Here is a 24,288-nt window from a genome sequence, read left to right on the forward strand (position 1 = left end):
CATTTTTCTCTCTTTAAAAAAAAATAAATTACGCCTAAAATGGAATTTATTTTAAAATGTATAAAAATCAATGAATATACATATTTTTGGCAAATTTTTTGAAGGATAAAAATCTTTTCATTTTAGAAATTATCTTCGTGTTCGTAATGCCACTTATTCTAAAACTTTGTTTTCATTTCCGGTAGATTGTTGTGGCTTAGAAACGAAAAAAATTAACTGTAATGACTTGAATAAGGGAACCAAAAGCGTGACTATACAATCAAGATTTTTTTTGCATAACACTACATTACTGAGATGCCTGTTTACATTAGAAAGAACGTTAATTTTACTCCGCCATCAATCGACAAGTTCCCTTTGGAGGATGACGAGGACTACATCACAGATCCCGATCAACTGGTCGATAGACTTCCACAGCCATATCGTATGATAGACAAGGTTCTTACACAGTGGTATGATGAAGTATGGGAAATCATAGAGAAGCGTGAAAATGAGCGTTTAGAGGAGAGCCGCAGAATCCGCCCGCCACAGTATGACTGTTCAAATCAAATGAAGGTGTCAATGTTTTAAACGTTACTGTACAGTTGCTGAGTGTATTGACAGTGTTGAATGCATATATTTTTGTTGTTATCTTTGATTTAGCTTAACAGATTTTGTCCGATGTTATTTTCTTTTTCAAACTGTCACTTTTTTCTTAATTTTAAAATAGATCTAGTGAATATATAAAATAGATCTAGTGAATATATTAATATGAAAAAAATACGTATACATTTATTCAGGCTTAAATTTAAATTCTTCACAAAATATTAATTTGTTTTTTTTTAAGACATCAGAATTAGTTGTAGGAATGATTATTTGCAATCAAAATGGGTAAAGTAGTACTGATCTGTAATTATATTTATATAACTGTTTTAAAAACTGTAATATTAAGGAGGATTGTTTAAAAAGTATGCTAAAAATGAATGTTCATTTGTAGAAAAACCTCATATACTTAAATTTCACTGGTGTTAACCACTTAACCAGTTGATCCTTTGACCTCCACAGAGTCATGGAAGGGCCTGCTGTATATGTGACAGTGTTGATGGACGATACATTTTCATTGGACTTCCCCGAGGATTGGCAGCAGTGGATTCATTGACACAAGAAAGAATAGCCACTTGGGAGGAAGAGAGTGTTGATATACACTATGTGAAGGCTTATTTAATTGGTGTTCAGGTCTATCTAGTTACCACCATTGATGATATGGGTATATATACAAGTCATTAATATTGAGACAGAATGTGTTGATTATTAAGGTAAAGAATTGTGTTGGTTTCATAATCTTATCAATAAATCTTGAATTGCAACATGTAATACAAACAGATTTATACCACATTTGAATTTAGTCCTGAACATTAAAAACATCAATAGATTAAGTAACATTACAGTTACCAAAATGTTAAATATATATTTTACTTGCTGACACATTTTATTTTGATTACAGGTTTTGCACGATTGTTCATATTTGGGGGTGACAAATTTTACTTCGTAAAGATTTTGAACGAGTTTCAGGTAAGAAAGTGTTCAATTAATATTTGACTCAGAGGTAGAATGATGAATTGAAACAGTTATCCTGTCTTTTATATTATGACCAATTTTATTTCATATTTTATCTACATCATTATTTTGTACAAAAAAAAATGTTTCTTTGTAATTCGAGTTCTTGAATACAAAAACTAGCTGGAATTTGATTTGATACATGTAGTATATATATATTTCCTGATTTGATTTGATTTCATTTGAGAGAGAGAGGGAGAGAGAGATGCTCATACATGTACAATTGTTTACAATTTCTACCCATTCTTATAGTCAGATGATTTTGGAAGTGAATTACAGGTATCCAGCAATGTCTGTGACTCAAAACTTGCTAATCAACAATTAAGATAAAAGTACTGCTTAACAAAAGAGCTGAAAGGAGAAAAGGCTTGAATAAAAAAGACTAATTAAAGATATGTCAGAAAACAACATAGTTTTTCATGTCAATAATAACTTTTAACATGACTTGTAAAAATGTGCAGTGAATAATGGTTAAAAGAAGTTGCTGAGTTCAAAAAAGATCATATTATCATGATTATGAAAAGAAATATTTATCATATCACTTACCTATATCTGTAAATGTTTTGATAAAAACATAACACTGCTTTATTATTGGGGGGGGGGGGTGCATGCTTTAAAAGTTAAAATGTAATAGATTTAGTTTAGATAGATATGCTCAATGAGAGCCTACTTGGGTACAATGCAGTTGAAAATGGAAATTAAGTGCATGTGTAGTACATGTATTACTATGATCTTTGGGTTATTATGTGTAGTGCATGTGTAGTACATGTATTACTATGATCTTTGGGTTATTATGAGTAGTGCATGTGTAGTAAATGTATGACTATGATCTGGGGGCTTTGTGTGTAGTGCATGTTGCAATTTATTGTAGATTTAGACAGAAGTTTACTCACAGTAGTGAAATGAGTTTAGTACTGTTATATGACAAGCTCAACTGACTTTTAAGCACTTACTCTAACTAACAATTTTGCATTCCTTCATTAATATTGACAGAGAGGTAGAGGCGGGGCACATAGGCCTATTTTCTCTAACCCCGCTCATGCAGTGAGTAATGTGTGTAAAGAAGAAGCTAGATAGAATCTGCAAGTTTGATGTGAAGAAATTTAAAGATGTATAAATTACTGATTGGCAACAATAAATTTGTTACATACATATTTCCAACATTTAATGATAGTGTATACTAGTACATATTTAAAAATGAACTTGAAGTAAATTCTTATGAAGTATTTTCCCAATTGTGATATATGTATAATAAAATATTATCATTAGTCTGTACACAAATTTTCTTCTTGTGATATATGTGTATAAACATTTACATACTGTAATCATACTTTTTTTCCATGTGGTCATAATTCTGCAGAATTAGAATTTTGGTTTAATCCATGTGTGAAAAAATAAATAAGCAAATACCCTGTATGCTAAAAAAGATTATGTTATCATGATTTAAGTACACTATGACAAATTTCCCTTGAAAAGTTGCAACTGCTCTCTTAGTGTAAATTAATACCTCGCAGAAAAAAACTAATTTGTACATATCTACAGTATATGCTTGAAGCTTTTCAGGATTATATTTACAAAATTTATTACACAGTATAGATGTGCCCATACTTAAAAAATGCAATATGCTATTTATAGTCACATTGTAATGAATATTTCTCTTGTACTTAGAAAAAGACAACAAAGTTAGAAACCTTGTACCAGGAACAACTTTTGCTTAAGCATCTATTCCTTTTATTTGCAATATCTTTTTTCTGCTTTTGCAATAGTAGCCATGCAAGCTTTGATAAATGCAGAAGCTTAAATACAGAGTGACAGTCATGGAAATAATATCTTTTTTTAAATTAATTTTATGTACACCTTGCTCATCTCACTTAAAAAAATGTATCTATATGCACACTATTTCTCTTTTTAATATAAAATTACAAAACATCTGAATATAGGAAAAGTAGAGTGATTATAATATGTATAATGAATTTTATTGTACGTTTTCTCACAGGAGGGTGGAACAAAGCTGATCATAACTAAGTGTGAGGCATCAAGAAATGGTGACTATCTCGGCGCAGTATTTGAAAGTGAGTATACATGTTGTAAATTGATAATTGCAAAATATGTAAGGCCTGAAAAATGAGATGTAGAAATTGTCTTATGGAATATAATTAACAGAAATATATATTTTTTAATTTTATAATTATCAGCTAGAGTTTGTAATCATGAACAACATCAGCTGGAGCTTACATGTGTTATATACTGATAAAGATTATAAACAGAATTTGTATCCTCATTACCCAGTAAAAATTCGTTTATTTACATGTATACATGAAAGCTCAAATTACTATAATTCTATAAATTTTGCTGAAATGAAAGAAATGAGTATTAATTCAAAGCTCATTTAATTAAGTTAATAGATGCATTCAAATCATATTTTAATTAATCCTCCCTGTCTTCAGATCCAGAAACAGCTGAGGTATGGCTGGAGGTTTACAAACTTCCTAGGGATGCGTGGCTGAGTGAGTTAGAATCAGTTCTAGCACAGGCAAAGAAGGAAGAAAAAACAGTAAGTTTTCATTTGAAAGATATTAAGATTGTGAAATAAATGTGTGATTGTGAAATAAATGTGTGATTGTGAATTAAACATTTATGTGGGACAAGTCAGCTAGATGTTAAGATAATATTTTATTGGCAGATAATCATTTGTGATTGTAAATTAAGTGTTTGAGATTGTAAAATAAAGATACTTGCATGTATTTAATTTTCTTTAATAAACTTACATTAATAGTGATTGAAATTATAAACATATTGGCGATTGTTAAAAAATCTATGTAATTGTTAAATAAACATGTGTAATTGTGAAATGAACATATATGTGATTGTTAAAAAGATAAACATATGTGAATGTTTGATGTACATGTACTTTAGGAGGATCCTCAGGAACAAGGTACTGAACCTGTAGCCACAACAGATGAAGAAGCCCCCACTCAAACTGAAGTGGATCCTTCCCCACCTGTTACCCAGGTAGTTTACACATCAAAACAATATAATGGATATTTAATATTGATTTTCTGTGGGTGTGTTACTGAGTAGTTTTAAATGTATTTAAAGTTTTACCAAAGATTTTGAATTTCTTAATCAGCCCAGAAATCGCAGTATTAGTCGAACATCATCTAGGCAGTCTGTTAACATGGCGGCTTCTGTAAGATATAAATTATTTGTTCCCATTGTTCCATCCCTAAAAGTCCTGTAAAATATCTACTTTGAGATCAATACAGGTGGTTTGGATTATGATGTTAAGAGTTAACTCGCGGCTCTTTTTCGTAACTTTATTGATTCATAGTTTAATATAAGTTTGTAAAATCCAGAAAGTCGTGTGAATCAAATTACAGTTTTTTTGATGATTTTGGAAGTTTGAAATTTGATCCTTGAAAGATTTTATGATTGAAAATAATGTTTTTTGTGCATTTGTTATGATTCAAGGCAATCATTTGTTATTTATTTTTCTTGAATGATTTTGATTATCATCTGCAAATTACTAGGTGTATCTATTATATGGTGTATCTTGATCTCAAAGTATCAGTCTTTGTTTTTTTGTCCAAAATCTGCTAACAGTGAATGTTTTAACCCATTCCAAATATTTGGCATGGAGAACTTCTCTCTCTCGTCACTTCTGTTGTACTGTACGTGCTGAATGGAACGCCTTACTTCTCAGAACATCCACACCTCATTATATGTTGTATTATATACATGTACATGTCTTGGATACTCTAACATGTATATACATGTGTTAAATTGCAGGACACATTACACATTTGTTCTCTATTCTCTTCATATTATAGAGAAAGAGTTTAATTATTGCCCTTAATTTCCTTATTATTGAACATTGCAAGCAGGGTTCTCTTTAACAAAATTTTGCTAACATATTATACACATACATGTTCATAGAGCAATATTAATTTAATTGATAGCAGTTACTGATTCATTTATTGAAGAAAATCTCTCATTACAAAACACGTGTACTCTTCCAAATTTTACACTGAATGTGCTCAATCAAAATTATATTTTGAAAAGGGTTCTTTTATCCAATATTGATTTTAATCAGTCTGAACAAATTTGATATTCAGTATGTGCATTTTTATTAGTTTATCAAATTATACACTCTAATAGATAATAGAAATATGCTAATAAAATTGATTGAAGGAAAAAAATATCCTTTTAAATAAAAATTATTTGTAAATAGTTTTTAAATTGTAAAATTTTAACTTGAATTTTGATAAAGAGTCAAGAAGAGAGTCATGGAGAGAAACAGATGCCTAAATTGTCCCCTACCTCTGTGGTGATGAAACTTAAACCTCCTCCCTCCATCTCGGGTAAGTCAGTAATGTAGGTCAACAGGCTTGTGGGTCACAAACAAAACAAAAAAGAAATGATCTGTGGAAAATGCTTTATGTGGATGATTTTTTTTATTATATATTTATGGTTGTGAATGGTAATTGTAAACCTTACAATATGGTACAAAATAGATATAAAAAATGCAAGACCAACTTTTCAGAACTTAGACAAAAAGGTAATTTCTCTGTATTATCAGTTTATGTTACTACTTTTTTTATTATACTCTGTCAGTCAGATTGTGAAGCAGATCGAATGTTTCCATGCATTGTTGATGTCTTAACCTCTACATGGTACATGTACATGCATTTGCATCAAACTTCTTTGTTTGGCCATTGCAATTCTGTCCATTGTACATGTAGGTGACTGAGTAATAGTTTAATATCAATGATATGTAATTTGGACAGTCTAATTTTTTTTTTGGAGCAAGAAGTTTTATGCTTATATATTTCACATGACTATGTCATGATAATTTTAGCATGATACCTTAATGGTTTACATTCACCTTTAATTTGGTATTTGGTGAATAGTTAGTGTTTGCCTCATGCATGTGGGCAAAAGATTATGAAATTGAATGTCTATAATTTCAAGTATATGTAGAATACAGAATAAAGAATTTAATTTTCTGGCTATTGGTTGGAAGGCCTGGGGCATGCTTCACGGACCAGCTTATACAAATACAATTCATTTTAGCATTGCTTCACAATCTGAACATTTTATTTTCAGCTGTTTTTTTTCTTTTCTCTCTCTCTTTTTTTTGCTAAGATTTTTCATATCTTTAAAAATGTTCAATTGTTTTCCATTCCTAGGTGAAGGTGATTAAAATCTCTTCTCCTTTTTCTTGTATTCTTCCTGAAAATTCCTTTTCACAAGGCCTTTTTAATATTTATTTTTTATTACATTTGCTACTAAAATAATTCATGATTTTTCCCTTTTATTAGCTCACCTGAAGCTCAGGTGAGCATTTCTGATCAAAAGTTGTCCGTTGTCTGTTGTTGTCATCATTGTAGTGATTGTAAACTTTTCACAATTTCATATATTCTTTTCCAGAACCGCTGGGTCAATTTCAATCAAACTTGGCATAGACCATCCCTGGGTGAAGGTCAAATGAAGGACCTCCCTCAAGAGGAGATAATTAAGAATTAGTAAAATTTTAATGGCATCCTTCAAAAATCGTGTTCTCAAGAACCAATGGGTCAGAAAAGAAGAAACTTTCATGAAGCTTCATTACAGAGAATATAAATTCAATTTTATTCAAATCATGACCTCCTGGGTAAGTTGGAGCCAGAATGGCCAATCAAAGTTTTACTCAGGAATGTACAAGAAAATATATTTAAAAACTTCTCAGGAATAGCAAAGCCATATTAATTAGTCTTATTTATACAAATCATTCTCAGGTAGCGTAGATTCAAGTTTGTTCAATTCATTACACCCGAGGTAGAGTGGGGCCACAATTGATGATCAAAGTTTTACATAGGAGTATATGGGAAAAAATCTTTCAAAATCTTCTCAAGAACCAAAGTCATGATTAGTCATATTTATATGGAAGCACCCTAAAGTAGTGTAGATTTAAGTTTGGTCAAATCATGAATCTCTCTCCCCCCCCCCCCCCCCCCCCCCATAGGGTGGGGCCACAATGAGCGATAACAGTTTAACATAGGAATATATAGGAAAAAATCTTAAAAATATTTTTTTCAATAACAGCAAAGCTATGATTAGTCATAATTATATGGAAGCATTCTGAATTAGTGTAGATTCAAGTTTCTTCAAAACATGACCACTAGTAAAAAAGAATACATGTATATATATATATATATAAAGGGGCAAAATTCTGCTGATGAAGAACATCAGAGCCATATATAGTGACTCCGGTGAGCGTTGTGGCCTATGGACCACTTGTTATTTAATTCACCACTGACTTTAAAGCAAATGCACTTCTGATTCACCTGCACATCTTGTTTAAAAAAAAAAATCCATGCTATTATATATAAAAACAAGTTTGCAGTGTTAGTAATTTTATTTTTCATCATTTCTCACTCACTAGCTTAACATCTGAGATTCTGAAAGACAAAGTTTCCACCCACAAAAATGTCTGATTATTGTCAGTGGCTACACAAAAATTTTTAATTAATTACACTGAAATATTTCATTTATTACATGCTCAACAAAGGCTGAAAAGGGGCAAAAGTTGACATGTATTACTTTGACTTTGCAAATATGTAGTTGCCTATTGTGCATGTAAATAACATTATCATTAGTCAGGGTTATGTCATCAAGGTTGCAGGATATTGACTGGGGATATGGAATTATCAGGAAAGATGCTTGAAAAAACAGTAAACAAATAAAAAAAAACTAGAGATACTATGAGCAAGCTCATAGAATTACCCCCTTCCTCCATGCTGCAATCTTTTTAAAGGGCCAAAGTGCAATTTTCCTTTTCTTTTAAGTGACCTTGAACTTGTCAAATGACCTTGGTTCAAGAAAGTAACATTCCTCCTGGTCATACATAATCTTTGTGTGAGGTATGAACTTCCTATGATTCTTTACAATTTTACTGGCAATGACATGGCCTTGGGTCAAGGATATGACATTCCCTCAGCTTACATGTAATCTTTGTTTGAAGTATCAACTTCAAATGTCTCTATTAGAAAGTTGCTGGACACAAATTATACAGTTTTTCTGCCTGTTACATGTACTTTGAACTTGTGCAAATGACCTTGCATTAAAATCATGATACATCTACAGGTAATGAGCAATCTTTTTCTTAAATATGAGCTTAAATTGTTTCTCCATCACAAGATATAGTCAGAAAAGGAATTTTATAAGTTGAGAATTTAAAAATGACCTTGAACTTACCACAAATGGCCTTGGATCAAGATCATGACACATCTTCATTGGTAATTTTTGTATAATATATGAACTTCCAATGATTCTCCATAAGAAAGTTATGAACTGGACACAATTTATTCACTTTTATGCAAGTGACCTTGGTCTTGCATGAAATGACCTTGGATCAAAGTCATGACACACCTTCAGGTCATAAGTAATCTGTGTCAAGTATGAACTTCCAATATTTCTCAATTACAAAGTTTATATGGCCCATACATGAATGCTGAGAGATGAACAAAGTGATTCCTAGGTACACCCCCATCCCTACCCCAAACTTTGTTTGCTGAGGGTAAAAAACCCCCACTAACAATGAAATGTAATTGGAATTGAAATCAAGTTATTGTAAATTTATATGAATAGCTAAGTAGGCTTAGTTGAGATCATTATCCAAGCACTGAAAATAAGGCTTTCAACATTAAATAGAAAAGATTTAACAATTAGAATATAAATAAAAGTGATGAAATATCATGTGACAATTAATTGACAGGTAACACCTCCTCCTCAGTGTATTCAGCTTGTCAGAAAGTGGATGCAGGGGAGGTTATCGGGACAGGTATAAATCATATATTAACTCCCAGTCACAAAGAAATGAGGAAAGAAGTGTTTGCTCATCTCCATGACAACCTTATTGACTATTTACCAAAGGAAGAGGAACTGGAATCACTCGAGTAAGTGTTCATAATTTGTAAAAATTAGGGAATCATATTCTTCTCTCTTCATTGTATACATGTAATTTGTTGGGAACTATTTTGATTCACTGGTAAAGATAAGAGAGAACTGGATTATAGCCATGCACAGACACATTGACTTGTTTTTTCTACATTAACGTACTTTTATCTTTTATTTTCTGACAGGGATGTCAATTTCCATTTTATGACAGCTGGGCGATTAGTTCCCTTTGGTCTGGAACAGCAGAGTCAGATAGGTATTATTAATTATGTGTATATCTTTACAATTGTCTATCCATTAAATATTAGTCAATCAAAATCAGATTAAAAGTGCTTTATTCTTTCATGGGACTTATTTCATATATTATGTAGTTATACTCTGTACATTATATAAACTTTCTAACTATTATTTAATAATATATGTAAGTCTATTTTTTCTATTTCTCCTTGTGAAAGTCTCTCATTCCTTTTTCTGACTGTATGTTAATCCTGTAATTTTATTTCAGGCAATGAAGATGAACTAAAGAGTAATATTTTATAAGGGTGACAAAATGATATAACCATGCTTTTATATTCCTTGCAATACACCTCAACATCATGCTTTTTTCTTTAGTTTATTAAGGTAAAGATCTAGTAAATGAGTTAGTTAAGACTGTCTTTTCGGTGCTACATCCATGATGAAATCTTAATTAATTTAAACTCACTTTTTCCTGTACCTTATGGCTATAAGTGAATTATGTAGAAAATGAAACATTTTCATTTGAAAAGTAATTTGATTACAATCAGAATACCCATGTTCATTTTAATTTCATTTTCACTCAAAAATTCAAAATATAAAAATTATCATTTTCTGAGAGACAGTAGGCAATCTGAATATATTTCATTTGGCTGCTAAGGGATTACTTCCACTTCATAATTGGTTTTCTTCTTGAAAATCTATGTTAAATGCAGATTTTTTTTCATTGTGTTTTGCTAAAAATTATTTTTTTTTTTGATATTTGAGCAAGCTGTTATTAAGTATCATTGAAGGAATTTATGTCTCAAATCTGAGACACATGCCCATTTCATTTACTGGGTCTTTACCTTAACCAAAAACTTTTTAGTTACATGTTAACTTTGTACAGTGTATAATGTAACATTCTGTTGAATTTGAAAGTTTACAAAATGCATAACACACAGTTGCTTTTAAAAGTTTAGATTGATATAAAAATTTAGTCTCCTTCAACTGAAAGTTTAAGAGAATTAATTAACAATTAATGAAATGGTATATATACTAGCTCATACGTTAAAAAATGCAAGACATATAGAGTTAGATAATAGAAAAGTGTTAAGTTTAGTTCAAGAATGATTTCCCCGCAATTTATTCAGCAATTAACTGTTTTAAGGTAATCAAGAAAAAAATAGTTCTGAACTAGAATAATTAAGATATATAGATCCAATACATGATTTTAAACATTTGAACTTACCCTGGTACGTTACAATTACGTTACAATGCTTTTCAAAGGTAAACTCTTGAATTACATGTAAACTAATATTGTATGTGTATGAAAGTATTATCCTCAGTCTGTTTTTTTTTTGTTTTTAGAAATAATACTGTATTATACTAGCAATCATTTAAATAATTTTTTAAATAATGCCACACATAATAAAAGGCATATGCATGTTATTGTTTCTTAGTTATTCATAAATGTGTTATGAAGTCATTATAATATTTTCCAATCCTTAATTATTTCAGGATTGCCAACAACTATTGCTGTGTGGTGGAAGGGATCCACACATATGGTACATTACTCATTGCTCAAACAACACAAAGGTATATCTTTAAAAAAAAAGTGGTTACCTGTTACACGAATTAATAGCATTGTTGTAGGAACCTTTTTTAAAAATGAATTTAAGGTATGTCACTCGTCAGCTTTTTAGAAAAGTTCAGTCAGAACCTTTAACTTCAAAACTATTTACTACAATTCAATTTTTATAACATATTTAAATTAAACAATGCAAATTATTCCACATTCAATTAAAAAACTGCTCATAAATTCATAAAGAAGCAAGATTTATGAGGGACTATTTCTTGTGGTGGAAGGATATTTAGAAGATTAAATCCTTCAAATCTACACATTTGTCAAATTTAGTATCTTGGAACTTTACCCCACATATTTTTACTTAGAGAATATTTTTCATTCTGATATGCTAGGAATATTAAATAAAGGTCCCAATTTATATTTTTAGAACAAATTTTGCACATTCACTCAACAGACTTTGTCAAGAAATGAAGATATATTAGAGAAGTCAAGATAAAATTTACACCGTTTTTAGCCTGAAAATCGCACATTTTAACCAATATCTCAAAATTTACATCACTGACCCCAATTTTTTCTTTCATTATTTCAAACAACACAATACCTCAAACCGATCTGCACTTAATTCATAAAAAGTTTGATACAGGAAAATATTTTATTGCCTACTTAGATTTTTCATACCCGAAATATGATACTTTTTAAGTGCAAAAAGGTCATACAATAATTTAAGCGCATTAATTTGCATGATATGCTCAATGATAAATATTATTCAAACTATTTTACCTAAAATAAGATTATATTTATTGCCATAATTACATCTGATGAAATATGATTAAGATTAAAGTGATTAACCAATTAGTTACAATTTAAGTGCAAAAAGGTCAACTTATTTGTACCGTAGCTCAGTAAGATGCACACTGACCCCCCATTTTCTTTGTGATTTTGAAACATGCTTTATGAGTACTTATCTAATATATACTTCTCAAAAAATCCTTGATATAACAAATTTCACGAGTGACATACCTTAAATGTGTTTGCAACAATATAAACTTGTAAAAGTGAAAAAAAAATTATTGCAACAGTGTCATGGTTAAAACAAAGTAATTTCCATATTTCAATTAAGTTATATTCAAAGAAAGTACAAAATTTTTATTTATAATCAGATATCTTGACAGAACTTTATTAGATCTGCAGAAATTACTTAAAAAAAACAAAAAAAAAAAACAAATGAAAAACTAATATTAGTGTCCTTTTCAATCCTTTTTGGGGGATAGAAATTATGCAATATTTGAATTTCTGTTAACAATTTGAAAAAAAAAGGTGATAATATCATGTCAAGTAGATTTTATCTATTCTTATGACTTAATACATTTAGGCATAAAAGAAAAATAATTACTGTGTTTTAGAATAACATGTTAAGTATCTAATTTCCACTTTCCTTTTGGTGATGTAAATGTTTGCAATGAATTGTAGATTTTGAGGTTAAGCCTGATTTAGTCTGGCCATTTACTAGCCCTGTGACCTCATCTTCCATCAGCGATGATTCCTCCTTATTGGCTGTTGGATTTGAAAATGGGAATGTTGTGATCTGGGACAGATATTTAGGTATGCTGCTAAAGTAAAACAAAAAAAATCAAACATCATTGTCATAAGAGCAAGGTTCTTTTTTGGCCCTGTGAATTTCTGAAAAATCAAAACTGCTCAGTTTTAGTTGACAATGCATTAAATACCGCTTGGACCCTTGGTGACTGCATAGTTATTGAAAATGATGAACGGTAATTGTTTTGCTTTGCTAGTCAGTGCATTATGACATCATGAACATTTCTTTACAAGTGGTCAAATTTTAAGCTGTTTTTATGCCCCCGGATCGAAAGATCCCGGGGGTATATTGTTTTTGTCCTGTCTGTCTGTTTGTCTGTTTATCTGTTTGTCTGTTTATCTGTTTGTCTGTTTGTCTGTCTGTTGTCAACTTTAACCTTGCCCATAACTTTTGATTGGTTTGAGCCATGACTTTCATATTTCACATGTGTATTCCTTGTGACAAGACCTTTCTTTGGGTACCATCATATTTGACCTTTTGACCTTGACCTTGGAGTTTGACCCACTTTTGCAAAATTTTATGAGACTTTAACCTTGGCCATAACTTCTGAACAGTTGGTGCTTGGGGTTTCAAACTTCACATGTGTATTCTATGTTACAAGGCCTTCCTTTGGATACCAACAACTTTGACCTTTTGACCTTGACCTTGGAGTTTGACCTACTTTCGAAAAACTATAACCTTGGCCATAACTTTTGAATGGTTGGTGCTTGGGGTTTCAAACTTCACAAGTGTATTCTTTGTTACAAGACCTTTCTTTGGATACCAACAACTTTGACCTTTTGACCTTGACCTAGGAGTTTGACCTACTTTTGAAAAACTTTAACCTTGGCCATAACTTTTGAACGGTTAGAGCTAGGGCTTTTATACTTCACATATGTAATCCTTGTGACAAGACCTTCCTTTGGATACCAACCACTTTGACCCTTTGACCTTGACCTAGGAGTTTGACCTACTTTCGAAAAACTTTAACCTTGGCCATAACTTTTGAATGTTTGATGCTAGGGTTTTCTTACTTCACATATGTAATCCTTGTGACATCACCTTCCTTTGAATACCAACCACTTTGACCCTTTGACCTGACATAGGAGTTTGACCTACTTTTGAAAAACTTTAACCTTGGCCATAATTTTTGAATGGTTGGTGCTAGGGCTTTCATTCTTCACATATGTAATCCTGGTGACAAGACCTCTCTTTGGATACCAACCACTTTGACCCTTTGACCTTGACATAGGAGTTTGACCTACTTTTGAAAAACTTTAACCTTGGCCATAACTTTTGAATGGTTGGTGCTAGGGCTTTTAAATTTAACATTTTTTATCTTTTGCCTGGATTTTGACTTGCATTTGAGAAACTTTAACCTTCGCCATAAGCTGCCATACGGGGGCATCAGTGTTTCACAAACACATCTTGTTTAAATATTTTTTATAGAGCACAACCTCTATTCCAAAATGTGAGATTACATAATGATAGATTATAAACCATGTTTTATTTTTTGGATCAAGGGGTGTGCTCATTTTTAGCTCTACTGGTTACTAGTGGCCAGAGACCAGAAGAGCTTATGCAATTGTAAGGTGTCCGTCATCTGTCTGTTCGTCTGTAAACAATTTTTCAAAAATGCAATTTCTCTTACAGTTTTGATGTGATTTCAATATATCTTGGCTCACAGATAGACTACACTAAGATACATAATGCTTTTTATTGGTTTTTTGATTTTGATGAATGGTGTTGCCATGGTTACTAAAAATAGAAATTTCTGAGAAATACTTTCAAAATGCTATTCCTTCTGCATTTTTGGTCTGATTCAGATTGCAATAAATCTTGTCACAAAAAGAGACTAAACCAAGGATCATTTTTCTATTTATTGCTATTGCGTAGTTTCATGTCCAAGTGCTACTTTTCTCTTCTTTTGTGATAAGTACAGACCAGAAGAGCAACAGTCTTGTCAGAGACTTCTGGTTTAATTCTTTGCTGAAGGTACTCATACACTTGTTTTCTGCAAAATTCAGGAGCACTGCAATTTCACAAAGCCCGTTTTCCAATACTTGGACTCTCAAAGGAAACTTGCTACAGAAAATGAAAACACCAAGTCTTTTCTTTATATTGATGCTTAATTAGGACATAGGGTATTAGTCTATTATATGTAAATGGTCAGGGTCATTTTATGCATAAAGTGAACCTTTCTCTCTGTAAGCTTCTTCACAGCATCTGGTTGTAAGTTGTGACTTGGATAGTTTCAAAAAGCTTTTTATGTGGAAGAATATCTATCTTGGAGGGATATAACTCTTTCAGGTATACAGAGAGGAGTTGTTAACATTGTGGACCAAGTTAAGATTGCACAGCTGATCTTCTTGGATCCCAGTATCTGTCCCCAGACAGTGGATGATTATAAGCCATACAGAACTAAATCCTCCACCTACTTGTTGATTCTGTGTGACAATGGGGCTCTGTTTGTTATGATGACGGGGCCTGGTCTGGAACTAGACCCCATCTGTGTCACACCACGGTAAGTAACTTCTATATATTAAAGTTATATTTAATGATTTATAGTTCTCACACAAAATTTAGTTTTTAAAACCATTTCTTGAGTATTTTATTAAGATGTGTACAAAATTTTTACGAAACACAATACATCCTATTACATGTATGATAATTATATAATTAGACATATTCTTTATCACAGAGTAGAGAAAGAAGATGATATATTTACACTGGTGCAGCCTGTACAAGGAATGCATGATTTGGTAAGTATTGCATACCTTTTGTATCTTACGTCTGATATTAACTAAACTACAAATATCATTTGAGTGGTATAATGTTAAATGCCCTATATTTATAGACATCATGATCACTAACCATAAGTGAAGATCTTTCACATTTCCTATGAACCAGGCCAGATGCAGCATCATGGTTCATTGTTGTTCCAGTGTCTTATATAACATGACCTTACTTCTTAAAGTCTAATGTGACAGAAATATTCATATGCAGTGCTTATATTCTTACCAAAAAAAAAGTCATTGCCTTTTGCAGAATGTAAGATTTGATATAGCTGACATGAATATCACAACTTTTTTACTTACAATGAACATTCATCCAATGAGCCAAGCTATGCCATAGCCATATACACAATTGTAAGAAATGAATGATGAGTTCTAATACCAGAGAACATTTTCTAATATAAGATATTGATTTGAGGTTAAACACATACTTCTTGATTGATAAACAAAATATCCTTGTTCCTCGCCATTGTGGCAGTGATATTTATGCCCCATTAATTGACGATTCATGGGCATGTAGATTTGCTCTGTCTGTCTGCCTGTCTGTCTGTCTATTTGTCTCCGCAAAAACTTTAACCTTGCCCATAACTTTTGATTGGTTGAAACTAAGGCTTTCATATTTCAAATGTGTATTTCTTGTGACAAGAACTTTCCTTGAGTGCCAACATATTTGATCTCTTGACCTTGACCTTGGAGTTTGACCCACTTTTGCAGAATTTTACCAAATTTTAACCTTGGCCATAACTTTTGAACTGTTGGTACTAGGGATTTTGTACTTCACATGCATATTCCTTGTGGTACTAGAGCACTTATTTTACATGTGTATTCCTAAGACCTTCCCTTTGGTATTAACAATTTTGACCTTGACCTTAGAGTTTGAGCTACTTTTGAAAAATTTTAACCTTGGCTATAACTTTTGAATGGTTGGAGCTAGAGCTTTCATATTTCACATGTGTATTCTGAGTGCCAGAATCTTCCCTTTGGTATTAACAATTCAGACCTTTTGACCTTGACCTTAGAGTTTGACTTACTTTTGAAAAAAAAAACTTTATCCTTGGCCATAATCTTTGAATGCTTGGTGCTGGGGCTTCCATATTTTATAGATGTTTTCCTTGTGATAAAACCTTTTCATAAGTACCAATAATTTTTACCTCTATATCTTGACCTTGGGGTTTGATCTACTTTTTAAAAACTGAACCCTTGACATAGTTTCTGAATGGCTGCTGTAAGGGCTTTCATATTTCACATGTGTATTCCTTGTGACAAGACCCTTTCTTGTATACCAACATTTTTTATCGACTGACCTTGACCTTGGAGTCTGACTTCCATTTGAGAAACTTTAAGCTTGGCAATGAGCTGCCATTCAGGGGCATCAGTGTTTCACAAACACATCTTGTTGATTTTTGTTTTCAGCTAATAACAATCCTGAAATCTGGGAAAGTTCAAATCAGAGATACTCTACAAGGAAAGGTTCTTTGTGAACCTGTTCTACCAAAGTCCCATGAACTTATGACCCCCTGGGACCCTGTTGTTGCTGTTGGAGCTATGGGGCAACTTTTGTTTCTGAAAGGTAATGGAATTATAATGGATTAATGAAAACATACAGATCTGTAGGAATGTTTTATTTCTCCACCATACAAAACAAATTAGCCTTACCTGTCCTATCATGAGCAGGTAAGGTGTTGTTTATGTATTGATAACAGATTTCCTGTCATCAATCAATCAAAAGGAGATTTAGAAAAAAAATTATTTGTTTTTAAAATAGAAAGGTGGGTGTTGGGCTGATACATGCTTGAATTAATCAGGTAGTTCTTTTAGTGTATAACATTCTACTAGATTTACAAACAGTAGTTGTCAACCTGTACTTATGTAAAAACCTCCTTTATCCAGGAAATAATAAGGACTATGGAGAAGAGGAAGGAGGGGATCAGTCGGAGAGTGCGGGGGCATTATTTGTATATCAGATGAGATCCTTCCCCTCCCTAGACTCCTACATGACCAAAAAGAGGGACAAAGTACAGCAGACTGTCCATGCTAAAATAGAAAATAGGATTGAAGAATTGATGAAAGAAAGGCAAGTTTACTCCAAGATTATAACTATGTGTAGTGGTTGTCCTTCTTGTTGTACAGGTAGTTTTAACATCCTTACTTCTTTCTCCTGTGGTAATGAAATCTTTAAACTTTAGTCTAATTAATTAACTGCTAATGAGTTCGACTTTCTTTATAGGATTGCCATGCAGGGCCTCAGAAAATCCCGAATGCAGGAGAGGTGGGGGAATTTAAAGGAGGAAATCTGGAGCATTCTCCAGTATAAGGATGAGGCAGAGAAATTGGCAGACGTTAGACCTGAAGTCGTATGTATCTGTAAACTTAAGGCTGTCAAATGTGGTAATGATAAACAAGATAAACAATATTAATTACAAGGTAATGTTAGTATATATTTAGAGAAAATTGCTTTCTAAAACCCAGGAAATAATTTTAATTAAAATACAGTAAAAACATAAGGCAAATGAACATGGAGTTTTAAATCTAGTTTTTAAAATAAAAATATTAACTGTATTCAAAAGTGACATTTTAATAGAGAAATGTTTTATGTTTCAGCATTATAAGTATGTGAGGAACTTCTCTCAGGTATGTTTTGTCATCATTATTTTATTACATAGGTACTGGATTAAAAGTTGAACTGCTCAAAGTATAATATTTATTTGTAAAATTGCAAAAATTATAGTTTTGTTTATTTAGAACATTATAAAGTTAATGCTCGTGCAGACCAAAGTTTGTTTTAATAACATGTAACTGGGACATACATTGAAAGTAGGTAAAAATGTGATTTTTTTACCTTAAATATTGCATTGGCATTAGCATTTTTAGGATTGTTTAATCATTATAATACCACTAACAGCAGTATATTCTGTTCTAATTCTGATGACAATGTCCCAAAGCAGAGCAGGTATTATTATTATGCAATAAACCAGAGCTAGAGCATGTCTCTGATAAAGGAAGACATTCTACTTATTTAATAGTACATCTGTACAGTTATGAATTACCAGTAGGTCATTTTGTGAGGAAATGTAACAATTTTACATTGAAGATGAACATATTACAATATTACAACCCATAAATGTCAAATAAGCATATACCAGTACATGTTTTTCATTGAATGTATGTTTTTCTTAAATTCAAGTTAAGTACAATGCCAGTCGCACTACTGCAAAATAAACTTCTAAATTACATAACCTTTTCAACAAATATCTCTTTCAGTGAAAAAACAGTTAACTTTCATAATGGATTATTGAATGATATCAGGTTTGTTTCTAATACAGCTAGGACCTTTTGGATGTTGTATATCCTGCCTGCTTTTCGTTCACTAGGATATATATGCTTTTTCATTAAAGAATTGAAAAACTTTACCTTCACATTTTTGTAGAAATGCTTGTAACTATAAGCATTTTTTTAGTCTTTCTATTGTCAGCATGACTTGTAATGTTATTCCATTGTCATGTTCTAAATTTTGAATTTACTGGGTGGGAGTAAAATGAAAATTTAGAACATGACATTATCTTTATAAGTTAGTACTTCACTTAGATCTACTATTATTTTCTTGCAAAAATTAATCTTTCAGTTCAGGGCTCAATTATTCTTTTTGTATTTTCATTTTATTTATTCCAATAATAGTTTAAGCCTTGCCTAGTTAATTCATATTTTACGATATGATTGTAATTAAACTGAAAACTACTAGTATGTGGCCACTAATTTGCTATCGAAAAAACATTGTCTCTACATCATTTAAAAGAATTTTTGAATTAAAACGATGTTTGTAAATCCAATAAGTATATAATACGCACTTGATTTTAACGAAAGGTAACTGAAGAAATATATAGCTGTATGGGAAAGTTTTTTCTCTCTGTCCATGTTAAATTATTTCTTTTAATTCAAGTTATTTCAAACTCTTTGAATTAGAATAGATCGGTCTTTTTCACCATTCAGCTCTGTATCCTTTTTTTTCCTTCATTGCTTTGGACTGGACGCCACAATTCTATTTAGAGGCGACACCGTGTTGTGTTTTGTAATGTGTATGATTTATAGGTAACACATGGGATTTTCAATTTTCCTGCCCAATAAATTTGGCGCGACAGGATCGGAAAAAATGTGTGCTGTATGGAATTGGTTTTTATTTTTGAGCAGAGTGAAAGTGTAATATAACCGACATGAATGGACGGAAATGCTTGAAGTTAAGATCTGCAGCCAAAAATACGTGTGTTCGAACAATTGTTTCATTGACAGGTGGCCAATAAATGTTGATTAATTTGTTCAAAGTACTGAACTGACACAGTTCACAGAGCTTCGTCGAGTTTATTTCAGTCGTAAATTACCGGCAATGTCGTTTCTCTCTATTTGGCATAACCACCCGCTATTGTCAGGGGTATGTACGTTGGAATAGTTAATTCCGTTACCAAAAGATACATTATTGCTTCGATTGCATCTAAGCTTGACGCCCACGTTTAATGGTGTTAGTTTTGCTTTTAAAAAAATTTAGCAAAATTATACATGTAAACAAATCTGCAAGGTTTATACATTTCCATTGGGGGGGGGGGGGGGGGGGGGGGAGAGGGAGGGGGGTATGTATATGACAGGTGCAGTAAGTTTTGGTCATTGGTCCGTATATTTGTGTCAAGAAATGACTGTTTTTTTCCCTTCTCACCAAAGAATGGTGGTTAATTACAAACTGATTTCATGCGAGAGGAGAAATTAGTTAATAGTTAAAATGCGATTTGGCGAGGTCTTAGCTCTAGCTATGCATGTGCGTATATAGAGTATGCCTTCAAAATTCAGTTAAGTTGTGCCAGTCATAAATTTTCAATGTTTTTAAAGTGCTTTGATATGCAAAGAGAGTGGGGTTTTTTTTCTTCCAAAGAATAAAGGCATATTAACCTGCAAAAAATGACATTTATTTGAAACTATCAATGATGTCATTAATTTTATTTATCAAAGTGATTTCAAAATGCTGTAATTGTTTTTTACAGGGCCAAATAATCATCCAAATATTTTTTTCATCAAAAATGACATACAGTAAACTACTGAATATTAGGTATGAAATATAGTGAACATTTTGTAAATGACCACTGGGACAACTTAATTGAATTTGGGCGGTGCATGTGTCGTTTACTGATTTTTTTTGAAAATTAAGATAAGTACACGATTTTAATTTCCTGAAAAAATCAGTAAACGACACATGGACAGAATACCAGAATACCAAAATATAAAATCTGTTCGCAATAGAAACCGTTCTATGCGTCACTTTCCGTACAGGATTTTCACTTTTTGAAACGTCAGTAAAGTTATTTCAAAAATAAAGTTATCAATGTTTTCTTTGCAATCTATTAGGTAGTAAGTTCTCAATTTTTTTGAAAGGATGACACCTCTTAGTCTCAATTTAATGTATTATTAATTATATTCTGTATTTTAAGTGTCCTCAGCCTGTTGGATGTTAATAATTTTCAGGCGCCTACTTCTGCTGCAGTTTTCATGAGGGATTTTACATATTGTAGGAAAGTCTGCATATAACTTCACAAAAAGCAACATTTCTCTACAGATTATATCTCATTTAAACAAAACAATTTTTTGCATGATTGAAATAAAACCTCATTAATATTTAATGTAATTATTTCCTATTTCATTTTGCATACATATGTGTATATTAATATTATCAACCCTTTCCGTGTCCTTCGTATCATTCTTATAAAACAAACCAAATGATAATTTACATTAGTCTGAGTTCGTATGTACTAGAATGTGCACCAAATATAAAAAGGAAATCTACTTTCTTATTTCAGACACCAGGATCAATGGGATGGTCGCCATTTTTCCAGAAATAACGATTATGTGTTTGGAGATATTTTGGTGTATGACTTTTTAACCGAATTTTCCGTCCAGTGTGATATTTCTTTATTTATAATTATCTGTAAATAAATTGATAAATTTTTCCCGCTTTTACTTATTTGTACACTCAATTACTCCGTCAACATACATGTATTCTAACAGAAAATCCAGCTTTCTTCGGACAGGTGTATCTATGGTTATAACACCCAGACGCTCCTGACGCCCCTGAATGTATAGACTGAATGTATAGAATATATGACTAGGCGCACACGGCGGGTGTGACCGGTCGGCAGGGGATGCTCACTCCTCCATGGCACCTGATCCCACCTCTGATGTTTTGGAGGTCCGTGTTTGCTCTGCACCTATTTGTAATGTTTAATGGACTTTTGAGCTTGAATACTGTTCGTTTTCTCCATATATTTCATGAAGTATGTTTGTATTTATCTTTAATAAAAGTAAAAGAAGAAAAGAAACAGTGTAGATTGCAGAGACACAATAATTCTTGGGGCAGTAAAGGCGTGCAGATCTTTTTCAGTCTTAGAAAAGTACTTGGCAGTTGCAGATTGTGTGAAAGGTTTAGATTTAATACAACTTTGTTATCGAAGAGTGTTTTTAAATCATATTAAAATTGTTACCTTTAAAATACATTGTGAACTTGCGAATCAAATATCAAATAAAACAACTAAAAGTTGTTTTGAATAGGTCTTCTAGATTAAATTGAGGGGGGTATACTAATTCAATTCAATTCACTTTATTGACAATTACCATGTCGGCATACAGTCATGACATAAAACGAATTAACAAGAATAATACATACATATACAAAATGACAAATGTGAGTTGAACAAAATAATGTAGAGTATATTCACATATTTCTAAGTATTCATTGCTGACTTTCTTTTCTGGTGTCAAAGCACTTTTTCAAAAAACAACATATCCTTCTAGCAGTTGTAATATTTGTAGGATTGACAATTTTTCTAATGGGATTATCACTAGTATATGTGTTTACATTAAATATATCAGTATAATTGCATCTAAATTGGTCATACTTTGAACAGTATAGAACAAAATGTTTTTCATCTTCAATAAATAATTTACATGAATAGCATAAACGTTTTTCTCTAGGAATAGGGGGTTTACAGTATCTGCCCGTTTCAATATACAATGGATGGGCACTGATCCTTAATTTTGTTAATACAGATCTAAAACTTTTCTTTAAAGGCAGCTTTAAATAACTTTGCAATTTGTATTCATTTTGAATTACAATTTTACTATAAAAAGCTAACTTTCCAGAGTTTGATTTGCTTATATTTTTCAGTTGTTCATGTATCTTGTTTTGGTAATGCTCTTGTAATTTGTTTTTCAAGGTTGTGTGAGAAATATCCAAAGAAGTGATATTTAATTTTTGTAGTAATGAAGACAGTTTTCTTTGCCAAGATATTCTAGATACAAGTTTTTTGTCTTCTTTAAATGCAGAAATCACTAAATAATTATTGTAATCATGTTTGTTTTCCATTTCCTTAAGTCTCTTAAAATATTTAAACATATATTCATAACATAAATAGTACAAAGGAAAACGACCCAATTCACATAAAACAGCAAGATTTGATGCCTTTCTATGTACCCCTAGTATGTCTTTAAATATTAAGTGTTGTGTTTTTTCAAAAGGAAATTGGTCTGAAGACATTAAATCACATTTGAAGTCAGTTATCCATACTTCAGATCCATATGTAATAATTGGTATTATCATTGACTGCTATAATTTTAACATAATTTCAGCTGAAAAATTAATGTTTGTAGGAAAATTTGATTTAATAGCATAATATGCTTTCCTAGCACGTTCTGATAGTTGTTCAGCTGCAAATTTCATTTTTCCATCAGGTCTGAACACAACACCCAAATATTTATATTCATTCGTTATGTTAATCATTTGGTGATTGTAATAAAATCTAAATGATGTTTCATCATCTGTTTTTCTTGAAAAAATCATAACATCTGTTTTATCCATATTAACACACAATTTCCAGTCTGAACAATATTTTCCTAAAACATCTATACAGTTTTGTAGACCAACTTCTGATTCTGATACAAGGACCAGGTCATCAGCAAAAAACATATGATTTATTGGCATAGTATCTAGATATGCAGGATTTGTGCTTACATTTTTAAGATAATTCACAAAATCATCAACAAAGATATTGAAAAGTGTTGGACTTAAATTATCACCTTGTTTGACTCCTCTATTAGCTTTAAATTTTTCACTCATTTGATTGTCCTTTTTACAAGAATAGTATGTATTTGTATACATGTCTGTCAAAAGTTTGAGAAAGTTACCACCAATACCCTTTTTATTCAATTTGTATAAAAGTGCAGATCTCCACACAGTATCAAATGCTTTTGAAAAATCTACAAAGCACACATATAAATTCTGTTTCTTTGTATAAAGATATTTGTTTACAAGTGTTTTTAGTACAAATATATTGTCAGTGGTCCTATGACCTTTTCTAAATCCAGATTGATATTGACTTAGTAGGTTATTTGACTCAAGATAATTATCTAAGCGTTTCTGTAGAAGGCCTGTAAAAAGTTTTCCTAAACAACTTGTAACACTGAGACCCCTATAATTGTTTGTATTATTAGGATCACCATTTTTGTATAATGATGTTATAAGTGAAAGGTTCCATTCTTTGGGCATTTTTCCATTT

General features: G+C 31.6%; 1 protein-coding gene across 1 annotated transcript; it reads left to right on the plus strand.

The window, feature by feature from the left end:
• Positions 1 to 188: 188 nt before the first annotated feature.
• LOC133191724 (WD repeat-containing protein 93-like) lies at positions 189 to 18,385 on the plus strand. Its single transcript, XM_061327461.1, has 21 exons — positions 189 to 552; positions 1,042 to 1,243; positions 1,481 to 1,548; positions 2,587 to 2,637; positions 3,590 to 3,665; positions 4,041 to 4,147; positions 4,510 to 4,605; positions 4,724 to 4,783; positions 5,864 to 5,954; positions 6,137 to 6,151; positions 9,350 to 9,530; positions 9,717 to 9,787; positions 10,037 to 10,057; positions 11,266 to 11,343; positions 12,803 to 12,934; positions 15,219 to 15,432; positions 15,610 to 15,670; positions 17,117 to 17,273; positions 17,594 to 17,777; positions 17,931 to 18,057; positions 18,305 to 18,385. Exons 1-21 carry the CDS (start codon positions 295 to 297, stop codon positions 18,383 to 18,385), a joined length of 2,331 nt encoding a protein of 776 aa, XP_061183445.1. The 5' UTR covers positions 189 to 294.
• The last annotated feature ends 5,903 nt before the right edge of the window (positions 18,386 to 24,288 follow it).

This window comes from Saccostrea echinata, unplaced genomic scaffold (genome assembly GCF_033153115.1).
Source record: "Saccostrea echinata isolate AGI-Se365-2 ecotype Australia unplaced genomic scaffold, CSIRO_AGI_Sech_v1 ptg000024l, whole genome shotgun sequence".
Taxonomy (NCBI): domain Eukaryota; kingdom Metazoa; phylum Mollusca; class Bivalvia; order Ostreida; family Ostreidae; genus Saccostrea; species Saccostrea echinata.

Excerpts from the sequence above, each read along its gene's own strand:
- LOC133191724 (XM_061327461.1), top strand. The coding sequence starts at position 295 with ATGCCTGTTTACATTAGAAAGAACGTTAATTTTACTCCGCCATCAATC. Across the intron at positions 15,433-15,609 it reads CCCATCTGTGTCACACCACG|AGTAGAGAAAGAAGATGATA; the intron begins GTAAGTAACTTC and ends TCTTTATCACAG. Across the intron at positions 18,058-18,304 it reads CAGACGTTAGACCTGAAGTC|CATTATAAGTATGTGAGGAA; the intron begins GTATGTATCTGT and ends TTTATGTTTCAG.